General features: G+C 41.8%; 1 protein-coding gene across 13 annotated transcripts in view; it reads left to right on the top strand.

Moving 5' to 3' along the window:
• The first annotated feature begins 4,083 nt into the window (after nucleotides 1–4,083).
• LOC115353445 (synaptotagmin binding cytoplasmic RNA interacting protein) overlaps nucleotides 4,084–24,612 on the top strand; it is a 39,810-nt gene continuing 19,281 nt past the window's right edge. For 10 of the 13 annotated variants that reach the window (XR_005931129.1, XR_005931130.1, XR_005931131.1 and 7 more), the window contains exons 1-10: nucleotides 4,263–4,444; nucleotides 5,947–6,106; nucleotides 6,986–7,104; nucleotides 7,290–7,397; nucleotides 9,133–9,246; nucleotides 9,336–9,512; nucleotides 14,621–14,756; nucleotides 15,654–15,859; nucleotides 20,880–21,029; nucleotides 22,354–22,475. Coding sequence is in view for 6 of the 13 variants with exons in the window: in XM_030042884.2 (XP_029898744.1) it covers nucleotides 5,959–6,106; nucleotides 6,986–7,104; nucleotides 7,290–7,397; nucleotides 9,133–9,246; nucleotides 9,336–9,512; nucleotides 14,621–14,756; nucleotides 15,654–15,859; nucleotides 20,880–21,029; nucleotides 22,354–22,475 (1,280 nt within the window). In the remaining 7 variants the exon portion in view is untranslated. Of the gene's footprint in view, nucleotides 4,445–5,946; nucleotides 6,107–6,985; nucleotides 7,105–7,289; nucleotides 7,398–9,132; nucleotides 9,247–9,335; nucleotides 9,513–14,620; nucleotides 14,757–15,653; nucleotides 15,860–20,879; nucleotides 21,030–22,353; nucleotides 22,476–24,612 lie in introns of all 13 variants that reach the window. The other 3 variants (XM_030042875.2, XM_030042902.2, XM_030042918.2) reach the window with 3 other exon arrangements.

Below are 24,612 nucleotides of genomic sequence, written 5' to 3' on the forward strand. Positions count from 1 at the left end.
TATGTGGGCAAATATTTAGCAGAATGCAGATGATTTCAATCCTGTACGGTGTCGAGTCTGTAGGAACAGAGTCCTCATCCATCTTGCAGAACTAGAAGAATTAAAAATCAGTGAAAAATTAGTTACTTTGGTTTTCACATTCAGGAAAAAAAAAAAAAGTCTTTCCAAATCTTGAGAAAGAAACATCAATTAGTCAGTGGATAGAGTTGTATTTGTAAAGATCAGGATAATGAACCATATCACAGAATCCATCCATCTGCTCAGGCAGGGCCACCTAGAGAGGGTTGCCCAGGACCATGCCCAGATGGCTTTTGAATATCTCCGAGGATGGAGACAACCCCCTGGGCAACCTGTGCCAGTGCTTGGTCACCCTCCCAGTGAAAAAGTGTTTCCTGATGTTCCAAGGGAACCTCCCGTGTTTCAGTTTGTGCCCATTGCCTCTGGTCCTGTGAACCACAATCACTAGATTTGCAAACACTTTCTTTGCTGCTTCTGTTTTCCTGACTTAGTTGGAAGAAGTGAAGTGTTTGAAGAGTTAGCAGGGTCAAAGTTAGAGGCTTAGAAATAGTTTAAATAAATGGGGGAATAATCTTGATTTTATTTTAATTCGTGCTACCCCTGCCTAGTTTTGGAAGTGAGAAGACACACAAAGGATGTAACTGGAAAGAATGTTAAAAGAAAATACTACCATTACTTAAGTTTAGTCTTCCTTTGCTGAAATCATGTGACAATTTTAGACTGTAAGTTACTTTTTACAATGGAAGAACTCTCAAATCTGCATATTAAAGTATAAGACTGAGCCCTTCAGTCATATATGAAAAGCTTTCTCTTGAAGAAAATTTCATATATATGATTCATCTCTTTTGGTTAATTTCTGACTTGCATTTTTCTCTTAATAGGGACAGGCCTTGTATTTTGTTAATTCAACCCACCTTTAAAGACACAGAGCCTCTGACTGATAGAATGAACAAATTAAACAGACTTCTAATTAAACAGGTATTTCTCCAAATAGTCTTACTTTACCAAGGATCTCACAGGGCAAGTAGGCCAGCGGCCAGCTGTGCACTACATGGAATAAACTGCAGGCTGCAGTCCTTTCCTGAAGTTAGGTATCCTTACAATATACAGATACATTAATAACTTGGCAGTCTTACCAAGGAGGCTAAGGGCTAGGAATGGGTTGGAAAACGTATTGCTGAGAAATCCCAAGAGTGGCTGAATCATTTCAGAATTGTGCTTGTTTCGTTACTGCAAGCAGTTACATTTGCTGTATGACCAGAGTGATCCGCCCCTCTAACGCTGTAGCTGATGCGTTTCATAACTCAAGTATGGCCAATTCTATAGCTGAGCCTAAATTTCCAATGCACGCATGCCTGGGACAGGCTAATGCCGTGCGATCTTAATAGGCATTATAGACACTGAAGGTAAGATTTCCTGTTGAGTCTCCTAGATTTTCATTCTTTGTTTAGGGTATAATTCTTTATCTGTACATAAGTAGCTCAAAAGCAAAAATTAGACTTTTATAGTCAAATTTATTTTTCACTGTTTTATCTGTGCAACTTTGTAGTTGGTCCTGTTTATAATCACTGCTTTTACCGTTGATGTGCTGGGGAGGCTCAGACACCCAGCTGTGGCTTCAGTGGGGCTCTGCAGTGGTTACAGTTGGACTAGAGGCAGGCAAGTGTTCCATATTCCAGGAAAATTTAGGAATGAACACAACTTTCATTATCACGGGAAGCTGTCAAAGTTGCAGTTTCACTGCACGTGCCTCCTTGTGTAAATCCAAGTAATCAGGTAAGTGCCTGCAAATGTTCTTGGCAGGGTATTTTTTCCCTAGGTATTATACATGATTCAAAAAAAAGAAAAAGACGACTCATTTTAGGACTTTGTGGAACTTTTCCTGGGCATACCGCTTTTGTCTTTGTCCTAGTGATATTAGGGCTAATAACTGAGCTATATTTAGAGAAACTGCTTGTCAGACTCTTTGCTTCCTCCTTTCTACATAAAATTTCAAAGGATCAAAAAGATGCAACTCAGACTTTGGGTCAGCTGTGATTTTACATAAGGGTGCAAATCTGTTCACTGCATTTATCCTAGTTTTTTTATTGTTTTTACTTCCATTTTATGGAGGAAAAGGAAAGTGCATAAAAAGGTTTCCTTCTAAAAATGGGCCTAAAAGTGGGAATTGCTTTCTCAGGAGCTTGCCACCTGCAGATCCACTGGCTGAGAATTTTAATGAAACATTTTTCACTGTTTTCATTAGTTCTAGGGAACAAATTCAGTTATGAATTTAGATATTACTGTCTCACATCTATATTGTAAACACCTTCTGTAAACTTCTGAAAATAACATGTTTTGGTGCAGTGTTTTCACTGAAAAATGCTCTCCAAATTTGTTTTTATTACTCATTGCCCAGCTGATAGCTGTGTTTTTGGAGAAAGTTAGGTTTTCGAAGGGTGTGAAATATTCACACTTTATAAAATATATGATTAAAAATACCGCACGAGTTTTCACTAAAAAATAGCTTTTCTTTTACTGAAATTGTATTTCCAGAAAGTTTCATTTTTAAAGATTTTTTTAAACACGGGGGGGAAAGTCTGAGTAAAAATTATTTTTAATGACACTTCCAAATTATAAAGTAGCTGGAATATTTGATAGCGTACAGCTGCCTTGTATTTGTTGCTATTTCAGACTAACCTGTGGAGTGGTTCAGGTTTTAATGAAGCCTTGCTGCTTCAAGTACTTGAAGACATTTTTCTCGTCTCACTGAATACCAGTTGTATGTTTCACATACTTGCACAGCAGCATGGGAGTATTTGTTGACAGTGAACTAACCCTGTAATTGTCTGTGCTTGCTCCACTGTGCAGGCTTAATTATTTTTAAAACATTGGGAGATACGCTGAAGGTGTTTGGCCGGGCTAAGGGGCAGCAGCAGTCGGGGCAGCAGCAGTCGGGTCAGCTTGTCGCTGAGCCACCTTTGAGGAAGTGAGTAATGCGGTGTGTGCCTTCCTGCCTTCATTTCGCTGTCTTTATCTGGAGTGAACAGGTCTGGCAGAGCTTAGCAGGTCGGTTTCCAGGCTTCTCGTCTGAGGTCTGCGAGACGCGTTAGGAACTGAATTCAGAAGCGTGCGACGAGGATCCCCAGGCAGGGACCTGCGCCTGACAACGCCGTGTGGCGAGACCCACCTTCTCCTGCGGCCAGCACCAGAAAGTTAAATCGCCAACGAGCGGACGCTCAGAGGCTGGCTGTGGGGAAAAGGCCTCGTTTCTCCGGGCTCGCTGTAGCATTTCGGCCGAGCTGCGCGACGCCCGAGCCCGCCCCGCCGGCCCCCGCCCGGGCCCGTTTAACGGCGGGTTGGCCGCAGCGACCGAGGGGAAACTCCCGTTCCCCTTGGAAAAGCGCTCCCTCCGCACGGCCGCCGCCGAGGGCCGGGCCGGGCCGGTGTGGAGAGCCCGCCTGAGCGGGGCGGGGTGGGGGGGGAGCCCCGGGCGCCCCTGAGGGAAGGGGCGCGAGGCGCCTCCCGTCTCCACAGCGCGGACGCCGAGCGCGGCTGCGGCGGGAGCGGAGCGCTGCCGGGCTGGCCGGCAGCCACACAAAGCGCCGCTCTTCCCCCTCCCTTTGTCTGCGTGGCTTTGTCTCCGCCGTTCCCCCCCGCCCCGCCGCGGGCCGGGACTCCCCGCCTCCGGTCCGCGGCGGTCCCCTTTGTGCCACCTGCGCGCCGTGGGAACGACCGCTCGCCCAATCCCCGGCCGGCCCGGAGAGCCGCTCCGCCAGCGCCGCTTTTCGCGTGGTGCCCGTACAGGTGCAAGGGCGGCGCGGAAGGCGCCGGGGACGGCCGGGCGCGCCCCGCACCTCCCCGTCCCGTCCCCCCGCGGGGCCCGTCCCGCCGCTGCCGCCGCCGCCGCCTCCTCCTCCCCCTCTCGGCAGCGCGCCCCTGCTGGCTGACGCTCCACCCGGGCGGGAGGGAGAGGGCGGCGGGCGGGCGGGCGCGCGCGCGCCGCTCCGCTCCGCATGGAACGCACAGCGCGTAAAGGGGACGGAGGGGAGGGGAGGGCAGGAGACGGCGCGCGCGCGCGTGCGTGAGGGCGGGGCGGGGCGGGCGCGCGCGCGTGCAGCCCGGCGGGCGGGGCGAGGCGATAACCCTTGCGGAGCTGCCTGGGAGACCCCGGGTTTGGGGCTGCGCCAGCGCGCGCGGCGCCTCCTCTTCTCCCCCCCCCCCCCCCCCCCCCTGCTCCCCCCCGCCCCCCCCCGAGCCGAGTGGAAGGGGCTGGGGTTGGTGCCAGCAGCGGCGTGAGCGCTCGAGCGGCCGCCATTTTACGCCAGCTCCAGCACACTGTCCGGACACACCGAGGGAGCGGAGAAGGGGGGCAGCTCCTCAGCACGCCGAGCCGCTAGCCGCGCCCCGAGCCCCTTCGCACGGCGTTTCACCCCCGCAGCGACAGGTCAGGCGCTGGGCGCCGGCGGGCAGGCCGGCGGGGCTCGGGCTTCGGCGCGGCTCGGAGCGGCGGCAGCCGCCCGCGGAGCGGGGTGGGAAGCGGGCCGGGGCAGGGCCGGGCCGGGCCGGGCGGCAGAGGGGCTTGAGGCGGCGGAGGGGAACCGGCGGGCGGGGCGGGAGGCGCACGCTGGGGCCCTGCAGCGCTGTCGGGCCGGGGCCCGGCTGCCAGGCGCTGCGCGATGGGTGGAGGAGCTGGCTGCCTTCGTGGCCGCTGCTGTCGGGCGGGGGGCGGCCGGGCTGGGCCGGTGCCCGCGCGCTAGGCCCGGCGGCTGGCCGGCGCTGGGGAGGCGGCGGCGGCCGGGGGGGACCCGGGCCGTCCCCGCGCGGGGCGCGTGGCTCTCGCCTCATTGTCCTGCCGGCTCCGCCGCTCCATTCATTGCCCGTGAGGGGCTGGGCCGGGCCGGGCCGGGGGGGAGCCGCGACCTCGATGCCCGGCGTTTGCGTGGGGAGGGGGGGGGGGGCGCGCCCGGGTCTGGCGTGTCCCCGGTCACGTCGTGAGGCGGTGGGCGGCGGGCAGCGGCCTTTCCCGGCCGGGAGACGGGGCTGGCGGCGGGCCCCTGCATTGTTTCGGGGAGAAGTGTGGCTGGGGGGGGGGGGGGGCGGCGGCGGCGGCGGGGCCGGGAGGCGACGCGAGCTCCCGGCCGAGTGGTCAAATCGGGCCCGGGGTGTTGCAACCGCTCTCCGGGGGGAATAGGGTGAGAGGTGGGGAATGGCTGGGGCTTGGGGTGGGGGGGAGCCGCTCCTCCTGCGGGAGTGTGGCGGGGAGGGGGGGAAGTCGGTCACTGGAGGAAGTTGTAGGACATCTGAACGCGCAGAGCACGTGTTTCCATCGGGCTCATGGCGGCTGCCGCTGCCGCCGCCACCGTGGGTGGGTGCGGACTGGGAAGAGCGCTTTGTTCCTCTCGCTTGCCCGGCCGACACCGGAGCGGAGGCGGGAAGGGATCCCGGCCGCGCCTGGGGCCTGGAGAGGCGGCTCGCTCCGGGGGGCAGCGAGTTTGCAACGGGAGGTGGAGGCAGCAGCGGGTGTCAGTGACGGTATCGCGGTAGCGGCGGCTGCATGTGGCAGGTTTGCTCTTCCTCCCACCCCCGCCATTGGCTTCTTGCTCCATTTCTAACTTGTTCAGAGCCTCTTAGGGAGTGTGTTAGAGAGACGGAGAGAGGGAGGTGAGTCAGAGTGTCTGGCTGGGTTGTGTAAAACCTGCAGTGAAAGCTACCCCACCCCCGCTAGGCAGTGGTGTTAGGGCTTTCCTTTGTGTTAGTGCTTCTTTTGAGGAATTTTGTGCGTCTTCCAAAGCCAGAAAGTATCAGGGAAGTGGTCTACGGTTATTATTTTCTTTTTTTTTTTTTTTTCCCTTCCTTAAGAATAGGTCAGTCTGTTGCATGTATTGTCACTTGAATTGTTCTTGAAGATATTTTAGCTTAATTATGATGCTTATTGCATTTGAACAGATATCTGGAAACATGGCTACTGAACATGTTAATGGGAATGGTACTGAAGAGCCCATGGATACTTCTGCTGCAGTTACCCATTCTGAGCATTTCCAGACATTGCTTGATGCTGGTTTACCACAGAAAGTTGCTGAAAAACTAGATGAAATTTACGTTGCAGGTAAGATGTAACACTTGCAAAACCACACTTACAATATTTTATTGGATTCTGCTGTCTTTGGGCTAAAATAGCAACTTTTTGTGGTTTCCAAAAGTATGGGAACTGCAGTCTTACCAAAATCTGTGGATGTTGTCCATTCAGTGCTTTAATTTGTCATAGTATTTTTCAGAGAAGAGTCTTGGGCCAGGCCACTTGGGCTGAGGGGTGGGAAGGAGGAGAAGTATGCAGGTGACCATAGCAACAGCTGGACTAGGCAACAGATGATTTTTTTTAGGAGGAGTAGGTGATGTGGTCTTTGTGCATCTTTTACAGTAGTTGTAGGTAACTGTCAGTAACTGAAGCCTTGGTATTCATCTTCTCATGTAAATGATAATTCGTGACATTGTATTTGGGCTCATGGATGCAACAGTTATTGTATTGGTTCTCTCAGACACGGTAATAGCTAGCATTTTTTAAGCTTGATTTTTTTTGGATTGTGGTGGTCACTTTCAGTGCTGCAGTTTATTTGTCTTTATAGTCTTCTCAAAATGTACCAGGGTACCATTGCTAGGCAAGCTAAGTCAGGTTTTGATAGATCCTTCTGAATTCAGCTTCAAGATATGGAAAATAAACTTGGCCCGTGTAACATCTGGGTTTCACAGAAGTCATAAATGCAGTAACTGTTAATCTTAACTTTTTTTTTTACTTTTTTTGATTAAAAAAAGGTTAAATACACTTAAATATTTACCTTTAGGAGGACTAAGTAATTTATTAGGTATAGTAACTTAATGTTAATCAGTGATTGATTTAGGGGTCACTGAAATGTGTTAGATGTGTTAAATGTGGTTAAACAAAGGTTGCTGCCCAAATATAATTAGTAATTTTTTTTCTTTTCTCTAGGGCTAGTTGCACATAGCGATCTAGATGAAAGAGCTATTGAAGCTTTAAAGGAATTCAATGAAGAAGGTGCATTGGCAGTGCTTCAGCAGTTTAAAGACAGTGATCTCTCACATGTTCAGGTAATGTTAAGCAATTTAGAATATAATGTTGAGGGGTAAACTGCAAGTTGATTGGCAAGAGGTTTGCTGAAGTCTCTTCAGTGATCCATATGCAATACGTAAAACGAGCACGGTATTAGTTCAGGGTAAAATTAGATTCTGGCTTGTCATGTTTTCAGACCTGAAGATTAATATATCTTTTGCAGAACAAAAGTGCCTTTTTATGTGGAGTCATGAAGACATACAGGCAGAGGGAAAAACAGGGGACCAAGGTGGCAGATTCTAGCAAAGGACCAGATGAGGCCAAAATTAAGGTATGTGCCTGAAAGATAAAAGTTACGCAGTCTATCTGTGGTGTTTCAAAGCTGTTGTGACAGATACCTTGATTCTTTTGGAACTGTGCTTTTCTTAACATGGCTATTTTAGATTATTTGTCATTATGGAAAGCTGTCACTTGCATTTTTGTCTTACGCCTGTTCCTCTTTAAGAGGAAAGTTAATATACTCTTAATTACTGGAACTGAATGTATATAAAAGTGAAAAAGATTTGACAGTTTGTTTTACGTCTAGCTGAGATAGTTATACTATTTCACAGTTAAAAGTTTTTGGAAACTTGTCAGCATAGATCTTTGAGTTCAGAATGCATAACTTCAGCTGCTGGTGGTTTTTTGTTTCTTTTCTTTTTTGTTCTTCTCTGTTTTTTCCTTCAGTTCGGATTTAGAACAACTCCACAATAGGGAGGAGATACCACATGTGTCTGAAAAAACAGACTGTAGTGGATTTAGGATTTAGCCCACTTCTTATGACATAATCGCTGTTCTCATAAACTGTACCCCAAACTGTCTTAGTAATGGACATGTTATTTCTTGGACCGAGTCCTTGGCTAGCAAGAGACTCCTGTCTTAAGAGTTAGGCATACTATGATTTATTTTAAAATTCTGTGATTAGAAACTTTACCAAAGCTTAAGGAAGTGAAAACAATTTAAGCATGCTTAGTTGATGTCTTAAAAAGCGAGAGAATCTTTCATCTTTGACTTTTCATGTGTAAAGTGCAAAATGAACCTGATATATATTACAAATGACTGTGCAGCTTGTGAAACTAGAAAATCTTTTTTCTCCTGACTTTGAGGCTGAGATGCCATTAATTATAAATTCAAAAAAACTGATACAATTTTTTGTCACTACCACATAAAACAATAATAATATGAGGTCTTTGTTTACTAACTTAAAGTTGCATAGCTTTTATTGCTGATGGCTATAGCATTTTAAATAACTTTGCAATTTTCCAGTTGTGAAATTACTAAGTCTTGATTATAATTAGGCTTGTTTAATGTGATGTTTCTTTGTGTGTAGAGTTGGTTTGTCTTTGTACAAAATTATTAAGAGAGACTAATTTCAGAGGAGTTTCTCATTATGTATTTGCATACTGAATTTCATCTAGCATTTTAAATTGGTAGTATATCTGTAACTGTATGCAGTGATTCTAGTGAGGATCAGTTGTACTGGGATGCTGTATGTGCCCACAAGGAATTTGGGGGTTGGGGGAGAGGACAGGAGAAAGGAAGTAGTACTACCACTTCAGTGGCTGGATACCCGAAGCAGTCAGTACAGCGTTCCAGGGGTGTAAGCACTTAAACATGTGTTCTTTAACTTCACACTTATGAGTAATCTCATTAAGTGAAGGGAACTCCTGTGCATAAATGTTGGCAGGATTGGACATGCCAAAACAAGAAGTGGCTCAGACTAAGATCTCTCTAATTAAAGGGAAGCTTGCTATTCTATTACTTGGCCTTTTTTTTTGTATGAAAATGAAGAAATTGGGAAAACTATGTGAATCGCTAATTTTCTAACAGTATTTCTTTACCTGATAGTTCTAATAATTGTTTTGCAAGTTTCTTGTTGAAGTACTAGCAGTAGATTTGTTTGCCTGTGGGAGTTTCAGAACAGTAAAGTTTAAGAGGAATTATAAGCATGTCTGTCTGTCAGTGAAGTGCATCTAAACTATCTCAATTTGTATATGATTTTAAAATTTTAAGTTTCTTACTTGAAGGCACTCTTGGAGAGAACCGGCTACACTCTTGATGTGACTACTGGACAGAGAAAGTATGGTGGACCTCCTCCAGAGTCTGTATATTCAGGACAACAACCTTCTGTTGGTACAGAGGTAAGAAGAAGGAGATGTTTATGTAGATGTATTCTTATTCATTGGAAGTATTTTTTTTTAATAAACAACACTCTGTATGTCTGTTGTAGATATTTGTGGGCAAGATTCCAAGAGACTTGTTTGAAGATGAACTTGTTCCATTATTTGAGAAAGCTGGCCCTATATGGGATCTCCGCTTAATGATGGATCCGCTAACTGGTCTAAATAGAGGATATGCTTTTGTCACTTTTTGTACTAAAGAGGCAGCTCAGGAAGCTGTTAAACTGGTAAGTTTTCCTACTTGGACTTTTTTTTTTTTTTTTTTAAGAACACTAGCTGGCTTGTAAGCAGTTGTCCTGATCCTAATGCTTAAGATGAAACTGTCATTGTTAGATCACTTCATAAATGCCCACTAGGTGTTTTTAAATATTTCTACATTGTGTATAAATTTTTACTGGCTGTATTGGCGGGGGGTGGGGGGAGAAACCGATGCACTGCTGTTTGGTCCAGTTAGATGAGCCCTTATTATTCACAAAAGTTGTATTAGCAGTAGTGGCTTCTTGAGCTGTCTGCATCTGGATGAGTTTTGGGGAGAACTGGTGTCCGGGCTGCTGTGGAAAAGGGAAGCGTTGGTCAGGTTGTTTGCAATTTCTCATTTGCTTGTGCACCAGCAGGGGGCCCTGTGCTGGAAAAATGCTCCTGAAGTCACAGAATTTCGTAAGATACTTCAGATGGGAAATAATCACTCTTGAGTGTTAAGGTCTGTTCTGTGCGCTGCAGCTGACTGGAAAAAGTCGTAAATCCTGCCAGGTTAAAGAACATTGCCTCTGTTTTACGCAGAGGTGTGAAATAGTTTGATATAAGGAATAGGCTACTCTTAATAAGCTTTCCAGCTTTTATGCATGAAGTATCCATCACTAAAAAAGAGGGGGTGGAAGAAATGCCACCCTGATCCTTGCACTGCTCCTTTGTTTTCCCAGTGAAGTTGAATGTGAATTTTTTAGTACTACATCGATATGGCCAAGATCAGTGTGCGGTATGACCCTCAAGAGTGCTAACCATACTCACTCTGAGGTGTACTGATACGGTATTAATATAGTAGGGTTAAAATCTCTTGTTTTGTAGTAAGGTACATCTTAAACCATCAAGGTACCCTGTTGACATATTAGTAATGTAAGTCAGTTGGTGGAGGCAAATCAAGCTGAAGATGGGAATGTGTTCTGAAAAAGTATAGAAATGTCTACAAAAGTGCACGTACAGAAATCTCTGGTATATGCTGTTCAGCTTTTTAAATAAGAACAGCTGGTGTTCCTGTGCACAATCCAAATATACTGAGGATAACTGTGTATACCTCTTTGTACTTTCATTGTCAACCTAGCTATTTATATGGTGTGTGAACTCTTTAAGAGTTAATGCACATGACTTGGCAAACAGTGAATCAAATCAAATACATTCTCAGAGGCACTTAGTAAATGAACAAAAAGAAGTTTTTCTTCACTTAGCTGGATTTTGCTTAAAGGCAGCACGCTCTGAAAAGTAATTCAGGTTGTGTTTCCATAAAAGTAACATCAGATCCTAGCCTCAGTCTTCCACTAAATGATAGAAAGGAAGGAGGTACTTAGTGTCTGTTTATATCTCATCTTTGTTATGCAGTGTGTTGTTTTTCAGTTAAATAGCAACTGAGTGTAACAGTTGAGAAGCATTGCGATTGATGGGGCAGTTTTTCAGCCTTCCTGCTAACCTCTTTGAGGGCAGGGTTAGTTTTAAATTGGATCCTGTGGCATTTGTCAGCTTTTGAATGGTTCCAACTATAGTTGGCTGGCTAGTTTGGTGTATTATAAGTTTCCCAAGTTGTCTAGGAGTGATTTGCAGAGGTACTAGCAAAACATGGCTGTAGAGCTCAGTTGAAAATTGCAGGTCTATCACTTGTATTAGTTACACATGCGTGGGAGAGGCTGCTGAAAGACCTCTTAGAAATGCTGAACCCTTGGTCCCAGCAATTTTAATATCCTAGTATTTTGACAGGTGGTGGTCTTTTTGATACTACCTGTAATCTTCTGATGTGTATACAACTTATTTCCCAGCTTTCTGGACTCTGTGGGATAGGGGTGGTTCTCTAATTTCCCATCTTCTTCCCAGAGGTGTGGTTGGGTTTTTTTTTTGTTTTTTTTTTTTTTGTTTGTTTGTTTTTTTTTTTAGGACTCTGTGAAGTGTAGTAAAAATGAGAATAAAAATCTCTGCATTGCCTGTAGGCTTCTGAGTAATAAGAGACAGCTGTGAGGTTTTGTCAATACCCAAACTGCAGCAGAGAATAAACTGACCTGTCTTCAGGCTCTTGCAGTTGGTGTAACATATTTTGCATACAATTCATATTTGTGTGGCTGTTTTACCATCCACAGTCTTTATAACAACTTAATGTAAAACTGTAAAAATTTTTTTATAAACTTGATGTTAACTTACCCTGTTCATTAACCAGAAGAAATCTTGCAATTTAAAAGGTTGAAGCCTTGATTTTTTTTTTTTATGCATATGCATTTTTAAGTCACTTAAAGGGAAGAATTCCCTAAATTGTGTTTGAAATACTTCTGGGGCTGTGCTTGAGGCAAAAATGGAGTGATGCTATGGCCTGATACTGAGAAGACTTACAGATATGAACAGTAGTTAATTTTATGCCCAGAACTTAATCTAGTGTGGTTAACCCTCACTGGTTAAGTAGAAATGACATCTCAGATGTTCACACAAGCACTGCCTACCAGAAGTCTGACTTCATTTTTTTTTTAACCCTAGACATTTTTTTTCCCTGTGTTCCCAGACACTTGTTTCCCTGTGTTTATCTTCTGTTTTATGCTGTTTTGAGTTAAGAACTATAACTCCAGTTGTATTCTTTTGTACACAAGTTCAATTCTCTCTCCTCTTCCATATGAAGTTGTTAGATTTCAGTTTTTCAAAAGATTCCTGAGTGATTAAGGTTACTGTAGACATGTACAGGATAAATACTTGTGAGGTGAAGCTCGTAGGAAAACATACTGAAAACTATAGTATCATATGGTGTATTTTTGAGTAGAGCAAGTGTAAGCTTGATCAAGTTGCAGGTACAGGTGAGTTATGCAAATATGCCCCTTAAGCAGTTTGCCAGCTATGTGCAGCAGTACAACTTGCCATTTGCTGCTGGAAATAAGCTAAAATTGCTGGTGAAAGTTTAAGTGCATAAAATGACAATACAGACCTTATGCATACTTTGACTTGTTTGTGAGTAGGTTCTTGCATAACTTAGCAAAAAAAAAAATCTATCATGCTGTCTAGAGGGTAGTAATATCTCTGTTACTAACTTTGGGCATTGATTCAGTGGTGACAGGAGGGGGAAGCAGTATGCTGACATAGCTAATCTGGTAGCCTGACTGTTTTGGCATTTTACCCAGATCATGATTTGGGCCTGTTCGTGTCTAATCTAAGTTTGCAGATGGTATGCAAGCTATTTACCTAAAACCCACCAACTTTATATTCAAGAACACCTAATTTGAGACTGTTTTCTCTATGTTAAGAGAAACATACAATGAAAAGTAGTAGTTAATATATTGTACTAAGAAAAAACTACTAGGAGCTACTGTCAGTGTGGAATTGCAATATGGTAGAATATTTAATTTTTTTTTTTTTAAGTTACAAAATACTACTTTGTTGCCAGGAGTTGTACCAGAGGCTCTCCTTGGATTAAATGAGTAGCCAAACTTTGTTCGTAGACTTAAACAGGAACAGTTGGATAATACCTTCTATTATCCATGTAGAATAGAATATTTCAGTTGGAAGGGACCAGCAACAATCATCTAGTCTAATTGCCTGGCCACTTCAGGGGTGACCAAAAGTTAAAGTATTATTATTAAGGGCATTGTCCAAATGGCTCTTAAACACTGACAGGCTTGGGGCATTGACCATCTCTCTAGGAAGCCTGTTCCAGTGTTTGACCACCCTCTTAGTAAAAGAGTGCTTCCTAATGTAAAGAAATGTTTCCTCATGTACACTTCAGTTAATGAAGAATCAGTTTGTCTTGTTTCCAGATTAATAAACTGTCAGCTTCTTTAAGGGATTTTTTTTTTTGAGCTAATGTAATCTGTCTCTTCATTAATGTGTGTAAGTCTGTTTATTAGTGATCATAATATATACAGTCTTCCTGTGCAGCTGTTTCCTACTTTAAAATCAACTATTCCTCTGCCACATGGTCAACAGATATGGAGATAGAAGTCTTTTACTGTATCCTGCTGCGTTTTGAGACATAATTAGTTGGGAAGGTGCCACTCCAGATCACATTCACATGTACAGTTCTCCTTTTAGCTCACTTCCGGTGCAGTTGTCTAGCTTTGAAACTTTTCAGTGATGTAGTTTTAGTTTGCAGAAGATAAATAAACAAACACCTTCACCCTGATTTTGGTGCAAAAAGCAAGAAGGGGTGTGGGAGAACTTGCTTATGCAGGAAGGTTTACCACTGAACACAAAATAACTCATAGAATAAATAGCTAGATTAAATTATAAAAAGCTGTGCTGCTACTTATCAATAAGATGTTGACCACAAAATGCATTTTCCTAGCTAAAGAACTGTCTGTTCCAGGGCTTCCAGTTGGAAAGGGGTTGATGTACCACCAGTTGACCTCCCTGCTGCTTATTTGTATGATGCATGTCTGTGTCTGCATCTCAATGAAAGGCATTTTTTATCAACAGATGTCTACAGTAATACTTTTTTTTTTTTCCCTTAAACTGCTGACTTGTTCAGCGTGTCTTCTAAACAATCTGTTATGGGAGAAGCATTTGCACAGAAGTCTTAGGATTTTAAGTCAGTAGAAGGTTGTTCTTGCTGTTTACTATTTTTACATGTATAATCTATGTGCTTTGGAAAGTATTTGCCAATTGCTCTTGCACATTTTGTGGAGAAGACCTGATCGTGGCTCTCTTGTTAAGTATGGAACTTTAGAAGGGAATCTGACTTGAATTGTAGCGCCCATCTTGTATTATACACAAAGCAAGAATTCATAGATAGAATCTATAGAGGAACTTGCATTTTCTTCCTGCACTGTTGTGAAGGGAGAAGCCTTGACCTTAATGACTTGGACATAAGATTTACCTTTTGTGGTTCTACATGAAAAACTCTCTAAAGAAACATATATTAAGAAAGAGGCTTGAACATGGAGGGAAGAATAATTGTTGGCTGAAATTGCGGAGATGTCTTAGCATGGGTATACTTCAGAACAGTTGAATATGTATTGTAAGAATGTGTTAAGTTCCAAAGAATTTAATATGTTACTTAATGCTGTGTTTGCAGAAGTAAAATATTTGGTATGCTGCTGTTGGAGGGGAGTGAAAATTGCCTATAATATAACTGATGATTGTCCAATTATTTTTCTTTCAGTACAACAACCATGAAATTCGTTCTGGAAAACACATTGGTGTATGCATCTCTGTTGCCAATAATAGGCTTTTTGTTGGTTCTATTCCTAAAAGTAAAACCAAGGAGCAAATTGTTGAAGAATTTAGCAAAGTAACAGGTGAGTCAATAACTGTGTTTTGTAGAGGTCGAAAGATGTCAAACATGATCAGTGATGAACTCTCTTCACCATCTTTTGGTTTATGGTTGAATGATGATGAATCCAAACGAAGACCACTCAGCATTTGTCCTGACTTTCAGGCGTTTTATTTTTTTTAGAACTTGTTATGCTGAGGACTGAAATATTTGTGATTAGACTAGATGTGTGGTTCCAAGTTTTACCTAGAGAATGTGTGTAATGTTTAAAAAAACCCCAAACATTCAAAGAAATAGACAGTTAATTATTTCAGTACTAATGGATGTTTTAAAACTTTTCAAGGCAAAACTGAAGCAGGTTGGAGAACATAATAGTTCTGTGCTTTAGAATTCTTAGTGATTCGATAAGGAGATGACGACATATAAACTGGGAAAGGTAACATTTGATGGCTTTCTCTATTACTGAGTGATGTACTTCAGATTCCTTGGAGCAACACTGGAACTTCAAAGATGTCTTAAAATCATGCAAGTTTGATCTCTTGTTTAGACATTCACGGAAAAAAACCTCATGCTGATAAGTGGTGTGACTTAGGGGTTTGAGCGAAGAACTGTCAAAGCACAACTTTGGCTGGCCTTATCTCTTCTCCATTTAGTTAGAGGAAAGGTACTCTTCCATAACGACTAAACTTTCTTCATGTAATAAAAATGGAACCTAAGTTGTGATAGTCTAATGTCTCTCTTTGAAAATGTTAGTCTTAAAGGTAGGGAAATCTCATTATGTGCATGGTTTCAAAAGTGTAGTGTGTTCGTACTTTTTTGGAACCACTTGTTAGATGCATGCTTACCAGAAAGATAATCCCTACTTTATAATATAAATTCATGAATTGAAGCCATAACAAATAAATATTTTGCTTAATTTCAGAGGGTCTTACAGATGTCATATTGTATCATCAGCCTGATGACAAGAAAAAGAACCGGGGTTTCTGTTTCCTTGAATATGAAGATCACAAAACTGCTGCTCAGGCCAGACGTAGGTTAATGAGCGGCAAAGTGAAAGTTTGGGGAAATGTTGTTACAGTTGAATGGGCTGACCCTATAGAAGACCCAGATCCTGAAGTCATGGCAAAGGTAATACAGCTATAAGGGAACCATAATACATTTAAAGTGCCTTGTTCCAAAGTAAATAACTTCCTGACATTAGCCTAAGTTTAAATAGCATCTTTCAGCCTTCCTGAGAGAGATGTTGTAGGTGAGATGATAAAAATATGAATACACTCTAGAACTGATGTGAATTTTAAAGCTCTGTTGACAGATGTTATTTTGTGCTCCTCCTAAGGCTGAATGTTGAACATAATTCTTGCCAAAATGACACATAGGCCTGATGTACTTAGTTCTCAACTGGAAGTGGTGGTGGTGACTCCAAAAGTTAAAATGGTTTTGTAGCTTAATATTTGGAGGGATGGAAATCTAGATACACTCACAGAACAAGCCTTAATTCTTTTTAACCCTGGAACTTTGTTAATCACTTCAGAATTGGAACATGTCAGCAAGATGCACGAATGTGTTTTCAAAGTTGCCTTTAGCAGTTACTTCTGAGAAGTTAGGTAATTACTTTGTGTTTGGAACTCTGTATCTTTAATTTTGGGGGGAGTTAATTACTTAAAATACTAAGACTAGTAATATTTGGATTTCAAATATTTCAGTAAAACTGAAATCTGGACTGTTAACATTTTGAAGTACATTGTAGCAGTTGTTTTATATATGTGTGTGATATTTTGCCAGAAACGAATTACCTGAATTTTTTTCCCATCAGATAATGCCCAACCCTGTCTTTTTCAGTTATGTTGTGTAGCTGAGTTGTTTAATGGAAACTCCTAGCTAGCCCATATCCTTATCTCTTTTTCTTTGCTTGCTTTTTGTTTGTGCTTTTGCTCTCATCTGAGACACATCACTTGCTGGAGTCCTACTTTGATGGACCTAGTAAGATAGCTTGGCTGGGATCTCCTCTTTGGTGAGCCATAAGGGAAAAGTGTTGGGGTGGGGGCTCATTTTAGGGAAAAAGCTGCTTTTGTAATACAGGCAATACGGAAGCTTTTGGACTACCCTGTCTGCAGATGTTATTTTTCTTGCCCGGCATCATAGACTATCAGCAGCGGGGAAGAGTCTTGCAGGTAAAATTTGTTGAAGGTGGCACTTCCTAAATATGGTGGCCTATTTATCTGTTCAGCTTCTTGGCTCAAAAGAGAAGGGACCTAATCCAGCAAACTGTTAAAATGAATGAGCAGGAACTTGGGCTGACATGATTGAATAGATAAGGAGGAAGTGATAGGGGACATAATCAGGTATCTTTCCTAAGTAAGTTTACAGATGTGGGGAGTGAAAGGCTAAAGAAATTTAAAGCTTGACAGTGGTTTGCCCCATTTAACGTACGGTTTTTTTGAATGTGTTAATGCCTTGTATTGTTTTGTATTTAAAATGGGACATGAAAAGGGAAGAAACATAAATACAGAAAATGTGCAGATAATCAAATTGTATACTTCTAGCGCTAATATGCCAAAGATAGGACATGGAGCTTGGGTTGAAGATGTATGGAAAAGTGGGACTATGTGAATGAGAATACTGAAAAAGTAGACAGCATCTAGCCTGTGTCTGAAGGCAGAAGTTGAGACAAGCATTGGTGTCTGCCCTTTCTCGCTGGCTGTGTCCCTTAGTTTATTCTTGTAGCAGGGAAAGTATCTACTCCAGTCTTGCTTGCCCACTTACTGTACATTTGGAGAAACTCTGACCACATCTGGCACTTCTGGAAGTGTTAGATTTACTTCCTGTTGTTTATTGCTGTCTCTCTCCTAAGAGAAAGAGCAGCTGAGCTGCTGCTGCAGTGAGTAACCTCCCAGATGTGAGCTGCAGGTTGACTGTCAGTCGGGAGCAAAGGGAGAGCTATTGACCCTTGTCATCTTACACATTCCTGTGGTAGAAGGCTCTGGAGGAGTAGGAGCAGGTTGCTTTATCAGGATAATCATCTGATTGGTGGTTTTCTTGTCAAGACTGCTAGAACAGCAAGTCCATAAGAGCAAACTGTGAGGAAGACAAATTCACTTTGTAGCCAGAAGGTGACCAGCATTGTTCTAAATACCTTGCAGAAGCAGCATGTCATTTCATCAATATATGGACACCTACTAATTTAAATTTCTGAAATGTTTACTCGAGCCTTTTTTCCTTTCTCCTCTAGACTTTTGCTTAAACGTTGTGGAGAGTACTGTATGGATGCATACTTAAAATTTAAATGGGCTGTTACCTTAAATATGAATTACCTTGAGCATGATGAAGTAGAAAGCTAGATTCTGAAGCTAGACATGTGCTACAGGAGATGAGTGCTTGTACTGACACGTCAGAGTATAATTGGTTAAGTAATTGATTTCTGGTCCAAAGTGAACTTTTTTCCAGCTTTAGTAGCTGTGTTGATAGCTTAATTTCTCCTGAGTGTTACTTTGATGCCTCTTAGACATGTAGTGCAGGTAAATTTCTTAATGTTTTACTGGATTTCTGTAGCATGGCTGAGGCTACAGAGGATATTCTGGAGTGGCAGGTTAAGCAGCTAAATAAAGTCTTGTGCTTGTGGCTGGCTGCCTGGTAGATTACAGGACAGGAGACAGGGCTAGTAACCCTTGGAGAATGTGGTAATGAAGTCTGAAATGTTTGTGCTGTAGGTAAGAGGAGGAAAAGGAACAGATCCCAGAAGTTTTGGGGGTAGTCTAATCTTAAGCAGTTTTAAAAGTGAGTTCTGCCTTTATGACAAAATGCTGCTGCTGGGTATATTGCTTGTTAGATGTGTATTTATGGATCCTTGGTGTCGCAGTCTATGAGCCTTAATGAAGATGGTGACTTTCTCTCCCCCCCCCCCGCCCCTTCACTCTTTAGATAGTAAAAATGGGTTCATCTTCTCTCAACCTACTCTTTAACCTGCCTCCTAGCTTTGACATCTACCTTGACTGGTTCAGCTACGCTTTTAACCTGTAACATGACCAAAGGTGTTAAAAAATTTCAGCTGTTAGAGATTAATGGATTCATCTACACTGGAAAAAAATTATAGTAGTTGCTTTTTGCTTCTTTAAAAAATGTTGTGTTAGTCACTGTAACAAAAAAGTGATGATTTTTGAGTTTTTTGATCATGTCTGACACTGTCAGTCATTGTGGATTTATTAGTGAAGGCTATTTAGGATTCCTCATGAGATTCTAGTTTTCACCCTTTCCTAAGGTACAAGAGTAAGGAACATTTGATTGAAAGTTACTGTTTTTTAAATCCATTGATTACATCACAAAACTTCCTGTAATTGATTTTCATGAAATAAGGTTAAGGTAGCAATTAGTACAGTTTACTGAAAATGGTTATTACATATGGGTTACAAGAAATAAAGCTTGCTCTTGCCATCAAGGCATGTAGGAGAAGCTTAACACAGGATAGGAAGCAGCTTACCTCATGGAGCTGGCTATGACACTTAGCTCCTGAGAATCGGCAAGAGTAGCTATTGCCAAAGACTAGAGTCAGTGCAGTGGTTCACATTTATGATCTGTAGTATCCCTTCTTCCAAACTCTGCATCCCATCCTAGTTCAGCTAGCGAGCGAGATGAAGATTTGTGGAAGTCTGTCCTGTTTATTTTTAACTTAATTACATAGTAATTCTTATAAAAAGGGTGTCTGGGTTTATTGAGTTCCTCTATGTGGTGGGAGTAGAGATTATGGCTCTGGTTCAAAAATCGAAGCATGCTTTATTTGATTCCTTCACACCCTGTGTTATTTTTGTTGACCTTCAGGGTTAGGAGTGGTAAGTCAGTGCTGCCACGTACAATGATGTTCACATTGTGTCATCAGCTAATTTGAAACCACTAGTAGTGGAGGGGATGTGAACAGAAATTGCAGGTCTTTGCAGCTGATGTGCAGCTGCATTGTAGAAACGTAAGACTGTGAGCCGCCTTTGGCAGTAGGAGGGGATTAGACTGTCAGCATGGTGGCAGTGTATGGAAGGGACTCTCCCCAACAAGTCAAAGAGGCTTGTAAATTGTGAGAACCCATGGATGTCATCATGTAAACATGCTAATGTACAGTCATGTAGTGCAACCTCAGTGTGGATGCAAAGATGAGTCTTTGAATACTAACGGGTTGCTAATGTATGTGATTCCTGGTGTCCAGTGTACATTGTCTGCTATATTTAAGACTCTTAGTTTAAGCCTTTCTCAGACTGCTCTGTATTTCTTTTATCATAAGTAGTTGGTGGTTGATGAAACTTTATATTGATGACTTAGTTACTGTCAGGCAGTTAACAGGGCATATATCAACAGGTGAAAGATAACCAACCTCTCTGATCTTGTAAGCTGCATAGCAGTCTTTGTGTAGCTTAAGAGCTATATTGCATGCTTTAGAGAGCTGAGGAAGGGAATAGATTTTCAGAGTTACTTGGAAGTTCCTGTTCCTCAAGGGAAGGACACAGTTTGACTTGTGAGAAAGTCCAAGGGTGACTTGGCAGTGTCAGCCTTAGTATCCCCTTCTGTCTGCATTCTCTCTTCTAGCTGTGGCTTCAAGTCACCGAGTGCTCCTCGGGCAAGCACAGTCCTGATGCTAGGTATTTGGTGTAGCTGTAGCACAGGAAACACAAGGTAAGCAGCTTGAGAGCTGCAGGCCTGTAACCTCTGACCTAGATATTATAGTGATGACTGTTCTGCAAATACCTGAGCAAAAACCTGTCTAAACAATGAAATGTTTCGGTAAGTTAATTATTTTGTGTGTAACCAATTCTGGTTGCCTCCTTTCAAGTTTGAAAGTGTTCTGAGTTGAAAACTACTGCTGCTAGGATTCTTTTAAACATTAACACAAATTGGATTGACTTTCAGGATACTAATACTTATGTAATTATGTTTGAAAACAGATGTAGTATTTCTATCAGTCAGGGAATTTTGGAGCTAACTCATGCTGTATGAATATATAAATATACATATTCACATATATAAAATGCTGTACATAAAATGTAACGATGTTTTCAGTACTGCCAATAACAATGACTTGCAAAACTTCATTCAGTGTTTTGGAGTTAGTTATACTTCTAAGTTTTGTTGGTTTTTTGTGTTTTTGTTTTTGTTTGGTTTTTTTTTTTAGGTAAAAGTTTTGTTTGTACGCAATCTTGCCAATACTGTAACAGAGGAGATACTAGAAAAGGCCTTCAGTCAATTTGGAAAGCTAGAGCGAGTGAAGAAGCTAAAAGACTATGCTTTCATTCATTTTGATGAACGGGATGGTGCTGTAAAGGTAAGTGAAGAGGACTGTAACTCTGTGTGTGTAAGTAGTGACTAAACATTTAGAAGCTGTGTACTTCTTTTAACTTGAGAAGAAGCTCCTTCTGGAGAAATCGTAACACATTGTCAGTGATAACTTTGTCCTCTCTGGGTGTCTCCTAGGAAGATGCAGTTGCTAGCTTGAAAAGTGGGTCTTAGATGAACCTATCCTAAGTAATTCTGCTCATGAGTATCTAAGATAATCATACATGTTATCATTTCAAACTGAAGTGCCAGAAGTTGAATGACTCTTCTCACCAAATTATTGGGACAATCTAAAGCAGTTTATCTAGGGCAGGTGATAAAAACTTAGGTAATCTTTTTATTTTCCAGGGACAGAATGACTTCCTTTTTATGGTGTGGAATAAGCACCTTTTTCTTTTTGATGAGAGATGCTGGACAATTGACTAATTGTCATTCCTCGATTTTGCTAGCCTGGTCTTGGTGTTTTTTCTCCTGTCATCTGTTGTTAGGAAGGGGAAGTGTAATTCCTCTCCTGCCTGTAGTGTATTGTATTTTTTGTGTTCTGTGGGAGGATACAGGAGGATTCAGTTTTTCTTACTCATCCAGATGCCTTAAATCAGATGCTTAGGAAGATGATGGAAAGAGTCTTTTCATAGGATATGTATCCTGTCAAGGCGTAACTATGTAGAGTCTGTAAAAGTGGTAGAATCTTTAGGATTCCCCTGCTTGAATTTGACTTGTAGCAATTACTGTGACCCATGGGAATTGGACATGTGTATGTGTGTGTTAGCAGGGTTTTTGTTGTTTGGTTTTATTTTTTGGTGGTGCTGGTTTGTTATGGGTTTGGTTTTGTGGTTGGGATGAGACTGTTAAATTCTAATTTTTGGCTTCTGGTTTAAAAAGGAAGTTACGTTTATTTCAAGTAAAATAAAGGAATAAAAACATATACTGATCTCTAGCTTTAGTAGTGTTTGTGTGTGTGTTGACATTAGAAATTTATTGCTGTATTGCAAAATCTGTACTTTCAGAGGACAGTTCTGTCACTTCATTAATTGAAACAGCTTGTAAAAATTGAAGCCTATTTACAGTTTTGAGTGGAAGGTTTCTCAACTGATACCATGCAGTCCTGGGTTTGAGAGCCAAGTTAAGAGGAAATGTGTAACTCTGGAACCTATGATACTATGTTGTCTGATTATTTTAAAATTTTTTTAGCTTTATATTGTTATTTTAGGTCTGGATAACAAATTTTAAGATGCATACTCTAAAAGATAGAATAAAATTAAAAACATCAGATATGCTTAGAAGTATATTTAAAGTCTGGTTAATTCCTTCAGGCAATGGAAGAAATGAATGGCAAAGATTTAGAGGGAGAAAACATTGAAATTGTTTTTGCTAAGCCACCAGATCAAAAAAGGAAAGAACGGAAAGCTCAGAGACAAGCGGCTAAAAATCAGATGTAAGTGTAAATGCATGCACATATGTTGTGTTACTTCTGAAAGACATGTACACTCCTACAGAATTGTAACTTCTTCTGCGTATTTTAGTAGGTATGCTATAGTGTATACAGGTTTTCTGGCTTCCCTAAAAATGTTGGATTCATTTAAGTTGTTTGAATTTTACTTAAGATCTAGTAGCAGTGTTGGTGAGAATTCAGGTACTGTTTTGCTCTGCTCATTGAGTGTGAGAGCACTGGAGGAAATGTTTGAATGTCATGAAATGTACACACTTCTCACTTTTTATTCCAAACTTCCATGTACTTCTGCACTGCTATGTCATGTGGATGAACTTAGCAACACGTGCTTCTCCCAGTGGGCTTAGCAGTACTGATACAGCCCCCCTGTTTAGTAAAGTACCCACTGAAAGTAGGATCTTGACATTCTTTTTTGCCACTTCTGGAAGATAGATCTGCTCATGAAGCTTATAAACTCATACTAATAGAGATCTTGCACAAATAAATGCTGAATATGGGAGGGGGGGAAAAGGCATTTCTTGCTAGTGTGTTCTGCTAATGTTCTCATGTGTTTTTCTTCTTGGATATCTTGTAGCTTTCCTAACCATCTTCCCTCCCCCACCTTATTTCCAAAAATAACTTCTGCTAGTGCTGCTGTGCAGCATCCAAGAAGACGGAATAGTGAGGTTACCAGATTAATACAGATCTCCAGATGGTGACCTACTGTACACATGGAATTGGTTAAGTTTGCCCTGCTTATAGTTCTCGTAACTTTCTTGGCCCTTTTGTTCTTCTTCCTTGGGCATCTGGTGTTACTGTGAAAAGTGGATTTCTTCTTTTTTTCTTTTGCTTCTTTTCTATGCCAGGCAGGCCTTTTCTGTTCTGCTTAAATCTTTTGGTGATACAACTTTCTTTCTTTCTGTATATTCTGTATCTTGGTAACACCACCATAAATACCTGTTTGTTCAATTAAAATATAAAATGCTGTTGAAAGTTGCACAGTTTGCCTCTCAACACAGGCAGTTGTCTGCACGGTTGTGTTGTCTCTGGTTGGAGATACATTTTTCTCACACTAAATTTGAGTAATACCAAAAAACATTCTCATACTGCATTATACAAACAGTTTTTCTAGCTTGGTATTCAAGATCTAGTAATTGCCCATTTCCGGTGATGAAAAGGAAGATTTTTCTTTAAATGCATTTGTCAGTTGTAATGCTATGTGATTTTCTTTTCCCCCCACCCTCCCAACTGTTCTCTACAGATTATCTGAGACCCAGATTTATTACTTCTGGATAGCATGCATGTATTTATAACACTGGAAGTCTTCTGGCATGCGTCACCTCTAATATTAATATGCTGTATGTTATCTGCATCCCTGCCCCCTTTATTGTTTAAGATGTGCATGTCTCATTGTGTGGAGGTAGGTAAAGTAGGGCTGCCTCTCTTGTTCTTCTAGTCAGAGGTATGGTAATGCTACTTGTTCAGTTCTTTGTGGTTCTTTCATTTGGGAGTTCTCCATGGTCCTTTATTTTTCTGAACTGTTAAGGCAGTAGGAAGGCAGCTAGTTTGATTAAACTCTAGGCATTTTTGGGTTTTGAGTATACTGTTCATTAGTGAATTGTAAGGGTTTTCAATTTTCTTAGCATTCCAAAAGATGAGGGAATAGAAGGATATGTGTGGTGTTAAGTCTGTATCCTAGTTATTTGAGAAGTTTGGAGTGACATCCTAAGATCTTAGAGATAATTTGTAGTTTGTACTACTTTTACAGTAAAAAAAATTTTTTTGGAAACTTCCCTTTAAGTATAGATTCAATTTGATTTGTACATAAATATCGTTAGTGAACTTACCTGCTTGCATGTAAGTGACTAATGAGTAAGAAGCATTTTACATCGCGCCTTTGCTGTTTGAAACCTCTCGTGGCTGTCAGGAGTAGAATTCTTGATCTGTGTAAGTTCCTTTGCTCCTCAACACATCTGTTTGAGTTCTGTTAGCCATGTAAAACTAAATGAGAGGAAAAAACCAAACCTGAATATGTAGGTAGAAGGGCAAAGCAGTTGTGATCATTAGTATGTTGTCTCCATCCTAAGTTTGAAGAGAAGGGATAAAAAGTCTTGACAGTGCAGACCTCATTAGAAAGTGCATG

This window comes from Aquila chrysaetos, chromosome 2 (assembly GCF_900496995.4).
Source record: "Aquila chrysaetos chrysaetos chromosome 2, bAquChr1.4, whole genome shotgun sequence".
NCBI lineage: Eukaryota > Metazoa > Chordata > Aves > Accipitriformes > Accipitridae > Aquila > Aquila chrysaetos.